At 42.9% G+C, this 7500-nt stretch overlaps 2 protein-coding genes across 2 annotated transcripts in view; both read left to right on the top strand.

Annotated features, from left to right (window-relative positions):
* The first annotated feature begins 3835 nt into the window (after window positions 1–3835).
* LOC135104743 (uncharacterized) lies at window positions 3836–6174 on the top strand. Its single transcript, XM_064012302.1, has 3 exons — window positions 3836–4080; window positions 5624–5720; window positions 5972–6174. Exons 1-3 carry the CDS (start codon window positions 3908–3910, stop codon window positions 6044–6046), a joined length of 345 nt encoding a protein of 114 aa, XP_063868372.1. The 5' UTR covers window positions 3836–3907; the 3' UTR covers window positions 6047–6174.
* Window positions 6069–7500, top strand: part of LOC135105273 (alpha-tocopherol transfer protein-like) — a 9221-nt gene continuing 7789 nt past the window's right edge. Inside the window, 2 exon segments of the mRNA XM_064013494.1 lie at window positions 6069–6153; window positions 6863–6969. Coding sequence (XP_063869564.1) covers window positions 6069–6153; window positions 6863–6969 — 192 coding nt within the window.

Here is a 7500-nt window from a genome sequence, read left to right as displayed (position 1 = left end):
TATTACTACTACTACTACTACTACTACTACTACTTGATGCTTAAGTCTGGCCAGGGTCAAGTAGGAAGGACGCAATAATGGTGATGGTGTGGTGGTGATGCTACACACACACACACACACACACACACACACACACACACACACACACGTTCACATGTTTTGGTATCCTAAGTTTCGTAAAGTATTTACTACTACTACTACTACTACTACTACTACTACTACTACTACCATTACTATTACTACTACTAATACTAATACTACTACTATTACTACTACTGCTACTTACTACTGCTACAACCATTACCTCCTCTACTACTACTACTACTACTATGCTTCTATAGTTGTTGTCGTTGCTGTTGTTTTTGTTGATGATGGTGATGGTGGTGGTGTTATCATCATCACCATCATCATCCTATCATCACTAAGTATCATTTAACCATACAATTACTGAGATTTCCCGCCCTTGCTGACCTAAAGGGGCTGTACAGTGTTCTCTCTCTCTCTCTCTCTCTCTCTCTCTCTCTCTCTCTCTCCTCTCTCTCTCTCTCTCTCTCTCTCTCTCTCTCTCTCTCTCTGGAAAGGTCACACTGCAAAAGGACAAAGTTAAATGCAGGTTGTTGCCTTCCCTTCGTCAGCCTCGCTCTCATCCCCGTCGTCGCCTTCGTCGTTATTGTTTTTCATGTTCTCGTTCTTGTTGTCCTCCTCCTCCTCCTCCTCCTCCTCCTCCTCCTTTTCTTCCTTCTAAAGCGCCATGACGTCGCTGTGTCGCCAGAGCACTACATTTTTTATCTACCTGTCAGTCTACCTTTATGTTCTTGTTATTTTTTCTTCTGCTGCAACTACTATTGTTACTCCTACTACTATTACTACTATTAATACTAATACTAATACTAATACTAATACTAATACTGCCATGTTATTTTCTTGTTCTTCATGTTTATCTTCTTGTTTTTATTCTTTTCTTTTATTTTCTTATATTCTTATTCACCACCACCACCACCGTATCCCCAACACACACACACACACACACACACACACACACACACACACACACACACACACACACACACACACACACACACAGCCTTCATTAACACAACAGCCTCCTTGCCATGTAAACACCTTCTTCTGTGTTAGTGGCAGGCAGCCCAATCTTCCTCTGTCCTGTATACTGAGGCTGGTGGCGAGGGTCGTGTCTGTTTTAAATCCTCAGTAGGGGGGCTACGTGTCGGAGAGGGAGGAGGAAGGGAAATGGGGAAAGGGGTTGGTATGTGGGTGTGGGGGTTGGTGGGTGTAGGGGGATGGGGAGGGAGTGGGTTGGTTTGTGTGTTCGGGTTGGTGTTGTTTTTGTTGTTGTTGTTGTTGTTGTGTTTGCTGCTTTTTTATTATTTTTGTTTGCAATGTGTCTATTTTCCTTCCTTTATTCATTTATTAATTTCTTCCATTCTTTTCATTTCTTTTCTTTATTTATTTTTTTCTTTTTCTGTTTTCTTTTTTGCTTTCTTCCTAACTTCCTTTTTTTTTCTTTCTCTTTTCTTCATGGGTTCCTCTTTCCCTCACTCCTTCCCTCCTTCCTTTCAAACTTCCTTTCCTTTCTCCCTCCCTTCCTTCCTTCCTTCCCGTCTGCCTTCTAATCCTCTTACATGTTCCAAAATGTCAGAAATCGACACACACACACACACACACACACACACCACACACACACACACACACACACACACACACACACAGACGATATAGTTTGAAGTGCAACAAAAAGCCAGTTGAATGACTTATAAATTGTTCTCAGTATACTTAGTAACAAAATATTCAAGGCTAGACTGACCAAACTCCCACCACTTGTACTCTAGCAATTAGTGTGGTCTGATTAGCAACAAGGCGTGTGTGTGTGTGTGTGTGTGTGTGTGTGTGTGTGTGTGTGTGTGTGTGTGTGTGTGTGTGTGTACCTTTGCACCTTCTGTACCTTGTTTTTTGTTGGCTGTCTGGCTGCTGAAGTGTCTGGTGTACTGGTGAAGATATGAAGACCCCTATAACTTATATAAGGACGTGTTGATAATTTCCATCACTACTACTACTATTGCTACTACTACTAGTGTTATGTATTACTATTCCTTCTACCTCCTCGTGATATGTCTGTACCACTTCAGTCTGTACCTCTTCACAGCCATCACCTCCTCCTCTCCACACCTCACCATCTGCTCTTCTTCCCCACCTGCTGCATGCATCTAGGCTCTTCTGGGTTTATGACCCTTCTCGTTCTCTCTCCTACCTCCTCCACTTCGCATTTCACCACCTGTCCTCTGTCCTCTCAACTCCCTTATGCATCTCAGTATATCCAGGAGTTATTTTCTCTCATATCCCACTCCAGTTAGCCATGTCTCAGTGTTATACAAACCAGAGCACCTCCAATTACTAGAAGCTTTGTCCTTACTTCAGATAATCTTCTCAGTGTTTATATGATGCTCCAAAGAACTGTACGCTGTGTTACATGTCTCTGTGGGTGTATGTGGCCAGCTGTGCTATGCCGAAGTTCTTAGGGCGCAGTAAGATGGTCCACGAGACTGTCCCTTTCCACCTCAGACACTGAGAGAAATCAGAAGCAGAGGAGGAATCAAAATATGAGTTCAAAAAAATGGAGGAAGAGTAAGGGGAGGGATGAAGAAAAAAAAAAGATACAGAGGAAGGTAAAAGAAAAAGAGAAAAAATGAAAAAGAGGAAGAAGAGACGAAAGACATATAGAGAAGCAGAATGAAGGAGAGAGAGAGAGAGAGAGAGAGAGAGAGAGAGAGAGAGAGAGAGAGAGAGAGAGAGAGAGAGAGAGAGAGTTTAGTGAACTCTTCGATACTGGAAGACTGAATCAGAGAAAGATAGAGAGAGGAAAAAAAAATAAAGAAAAAGCAGAGAGAGGAAGGAAGGCAGTTAGATTTCAGTCTTTATCAGTAAGGTAATTTTTAGGATGATAAGTGACGATGAAGATAACGTTATATATTTGATGCTTAGGTTCATGAGAGTTATAGTTTTATATTTTTATTCTTAAATGTTTAATATTTTTTTTTACTTTTATTTATTTATTTATTTTACGATCGAGCAGCAAATAATAATAATAATAATAATAATAATAATAATAATAATAATAATAATAATAATAATAACAGCAACAATAATAATAATGATAATAATAATAATAATAATAATAATGATAATTATGTTTACAAATTTTCAAGATTCTCTCTCTCTCTCTCTCTCTCTCTCTCTCTCTCTCTCTCTCTCTCTGGGGCATGGTTCAACGACGACGCAATACTGAGTACTGTATCGAGATTACACGAACCACCTAACGAGTCTCAACTAAATAAATTTGCTTTATTTCGCGCCGCTAACGACATGCCGTACAGCAACAAGCACAGGGTATTCCACGTAGCCATGACGTCCTCTCAGGCACCACCCCAAGAAGCTAATTGTACAGTACAGGAGAGCGGTGAAATGTTTGCTGGGAGTCAGGAAATATACAAGTCCGGAGCCGTGCTTGGTGGAAGCCTGAATCCCACCCATGCAGGATGTAATCACGAGGAAGAGACTCAATTTTGTAGAATCCATACTTGTGATCAAATGATGAGGACGTGCCTTTGCACTTGATGAAATGTGTAGAGGAGCGAATACCCAAGGCTATAGATTTCTTTCAGTCACTTTAGCGTGATTATAATGATCCACTACGCAAAACCATTAAAACTTGGAGAGCTAAGCTTCTCACTGCATCTATGTCACTTACAGGACAGAAATAAGTACTAATCACTTACAGGACAGAAATAAGTACTAATCTATCTGTACACCCAATATGTAGCCCTAAAGAATACATCCCTGATTACGAGCGTCGATCTCTGACACGACCACGACTCATGTCACATAATTTATGAATAGAGACAGGCGGTTGAGTGGGACCCGGTCCCCACACAGCAGCGGCAGTGCTCCTGCAGGCTGCAGCCAAGACGCACCACAAACTGAGTCCCACGACCCCACGTTCTCTTGCAATGTGCTATTTACGCTGCTTGTTGGGCGAGATATTCATTGTTGGACCTTTCTAGTGTGAGGTGTGTTGATGGGGAAGACCAATCCAGTCTCTGTAGAATTGTGTGCGAGGTATTGGGGAAAATAATTTATGACTACCAGGGTGTGTTTAAGTGTTGTTCTTATGGCAGTGGATAATACGCAAACTGAACATACTGGACAAAGTTATGTGCGCGTATGCGTAGTGTTAAAAAAACTTACTGTGTTCTTCGTGTCCTGTGGCAGTGATTGTACACACACGCACTCTCCTCTCTCTCTCTCTCTCCTCTCTCTCCTCTCTCTCTCTCCTCTCCTCCTCTCCCCTCTCTCTCTCTCTCTCTCCCCAGTCAGTAGGACTTAAAAATGCCTGTTTATGTCTATAAAACACACACACACACACACACACACACACACACACACACACACACACACACACACACACACACACACACACACACACACACTTCATTATCTCGAGGTAGACCAAGTGGCACTCTCAATACTAGCCTAGGAGGAGATATGATAAGAATAAATCACACACACACACACACTCACACACACACACACACACACACACACACACACACACACACACACACACAGTGAATCTAAGTCATTGTGATTTGTATGACTTCAAACTTTTAACTCTCTCTCTCTCTCTCTCCCTCTCTCTCTCACCTCTCTCTCTCTCTCTCTCTCTCTCTCTCTCTCTCTCTCTCTCTCTCTCTCTCTCTCTCTCTCTGACAGTGACTTCATCCACCTTTCTTTTCAATCTCTCTCTTTTCAACTCTATTTCAAGCTCCCCCTGTGTGTGTGTGTGTTGTTTGTGTGTGTGTGTGTGTGTGTGTGTGTGTGTGTGTGTGTGTGTGGTGTGTGTGTGTGTGTGTGTGTGTGTGTCAACCTCTCCCCTGCATGTCTTTTTTCTATTCCAGTGTATTCCTCAATCTCTTTCTTTTTCTGTCTCTCCCTTTCCTTCACATATTGGAAGAGGAGGAGGAGGAGGAAGAGGAGGAGGAGGCAACAAGATATCACCCTCTAGTCATGTTTTTTTATTCATGAGAGCGAGAGAGAGAGAGAGAGAGAGAGGAGAGAGAGAGAGAGGAGAGAGAGAGAGAGAGAGAGAGAGAGAGAGAGGACTTAGTTGTAACTTAGAGAGGAAAAAAGTATATATATACATTTTTATTTACTATCTTGTATGTACTTTTCTCATTAACTTCTTGTATTATTCTTATTTATCGTGTAGTTTTATTTAGTTTATTTGTTTGACTCACATTTTCTTTCGTTGTAAACATACATACATGATATATTCACCAACCATCACTATTCATCAATTTATCAGATATTTCAAAGCTCCTATTCACTCAGTACTAACAACCTGATTACTGAGTCTATTTCAGTCATCCATCACTTAATTAGAGGACCAATTAATTCTTATCTTTTTTGAAAAACTGATAAAACTTGACTAATAATGCTCTTACTTACACACACACACACACACACACACACACACACACACACAGTTGCAGTGTGCTCTCCACTTCACTCACAGTCTCTCACAGTCTTTCCACTTCACTCCACACAGGCCCAGCATGGTGGAGACCAGAGAGGAGTCAGGCTTGTCCACTCTGCATCCACTCAGCCCTCCACCCCACGCCTCACAGCTCAACATGGACGGAGAGGTGAGTGGAGTGGGTGGATAGGTGGAGGTGGGGTGGATACAGGAAGGAGTTGTGGAGAGGTTAGTTGGTCTGTTCTTTCTTTTTCATCAGTCCTTCCTTTCTTTCTCCCTTTATTCTCTCTTTTTACACCCTCCTCTAATCTTTTTTCTGTCCATTCCTCTTTTCCTTCAACTCTTCTTTTCTTCCTTTCTTTGCCTACCTTCTCTCCTTCAATATTAACCTTAAGTCTCTTTCCTTCCCTTCCACAACAGCCTGATGAAACAAAGCAGCAGCAGCAGCAGCCACAAATCAACACAAACACAGCAGCAGCAGCGGACAAGAGGTGATGAGAGCCTGAACAGTGCACCCATGACAGCAGAGGGTGAGGACAGCAGGACAGGGGCAGCAGCAGCAACAGCAGAAACAAAACCAGCACAGCAAGAGACCACAGGAGGCACAATAGCAGCGGCAGCAGCACAACACAGCGAACAGCCACAAGAGAGCAGCACAGTGTGACGCAGCCTAGTATAGGAGGAGGAGGAGGGGGGTGGTGGAGGAGAGGGTGAAGGAGGGAATGTGTTGGGGAGGTGGAGGAGTGGTGGGGGCAATGCTGGAGGTGTTTGCGAGTGGACCGGAGGATAGTGACGGGTGCGGGGGATGGCTCCCTCCCCCCTGAGCTGTCTGAGGAGGCCGAAGGGGACCTGCATGAGAAGCCAGATTGGGGTGGACCGGGATGTGCAGGCACTGAGGTGAGCTTATGTGAATATTGCTACCTGTGGGTTGAGCCTCTGTCATGTCTCTCACTCACTTTACCAGTTGTGAGTGATTGGCAAGACCTGAGTGATTGGTTGGTCATGAAGTGTGATTGCTTGAGGGGGATGAAGGCAGCTGTGTTTGTGCATGGATAAACTGCAGAATGGTTGATGGATAGATATTTTATTTCCCACTGTAATACTTTTTTTTAGAAATCACTGTTATGCTGAAATTTTCATCTTATCTGCAGTCTAATATTAATTTACAAGCTTTCAAATATGGATTTCATTACCAACAGGTTAATCTCAATATACAAAACACTCATGATATGGGTTTTGAAAATTTATGAGATGATTTTTGTCTTCTGTTATGCCCGACCTCACTGACACACTGCCTCTCTTTGACCTTAGGGAGATTGTGGAGGCAGAGGCCTGGCCTGAACTCCCGCCTGGACAAGCCCTTCCTCCTCTCCTTCCTCAGGGCACGCAAGTTTGACTATGACAAGGCGATGGCAATGGTGAGTGTGGTGTGAATTGAAGAACATCATAGACAGAAAAACTGATGGGAAGGGGAAGATCGAATCACTGTGATGGACTATAATGGCAATGGTTAAAGGCTGAGGAGTGTCATAGGAGCAGAGAAATTGATCAGAAAGGAAGGTAGATTCACAGCAGCAGATTATAATGGCAATAGTGAGCGTGGTGAAGGCTGAGGAAATGTTGGAAAGGGAAGGTAGATTCACAGTGACAGATTATAATTGTGGGATGGAGGCTTTGTCACAGCACTCACTCTCTCACTTTACCAGTCAGACCATGAGCAACACTCAGATATAAGAAATTGGCTGAAAGGGAAGGTAGATTCACTGTATTAGATTATAGTTGTGGGATTGAGGCTTTGTCACAGCACTCACTCAATCAGTTTACCAGTCAGGGGATGCCAAACACTGAGGAATAAGATGTTGAATAGAAGACAATGTAAAGTTGCTGACGGATTATAATTGGGGATCAAACCTTTGTCATAACACTCCTTCACTTTATTAGTCTTGAGT

The sequence above is a fragment of the Scylla paramamosain genome, chromosome 11 (genome assembly GCF_035594125.1).
Source record: "Scylla paramamosain isolate STU-SP2022 chromosome 11, ASM3559412v1, whole genome shotgun sequence".
Lineage (NCBI taxonomy): Eukaryota > Metazoa > Arthropoda > Malacostraca > Decapoda > Portunidae > Scylla > Scylla paramamosain.
Note: the sequence above shows the minus strand (reverse complement) of the source record. Positions and strands in the feature narration are given on the sequence as shown.

What these genes read in the sequence shown, in the direction of transcription:
- LOC135104743 (XM_064012302.1), top strand. Translation starts at nt 3,908, where the DNA reads ATGAATAGAGACAGGCGGTTGAGTGGGACCCGGTCCCCACACAGCAGC. An exon ending in CATTGTTGGACCTTTCTAGT is followed by an intron (nt 4,081 to 5,623) that starts GTGAGGTGTGTT and finishes CACTCCACACAG; the next exon opens with GCCCAGCATGGTGGAGACCA. An exon ending in AGCTCAACATGGACGGAGAG is followed by an intron (nt 5,721 to 5,971) that starts GTGAGTGGAGTG and finishes CTTCCACAACAG; the next exon opens with CCTGATGAAACAAAGCAGCA.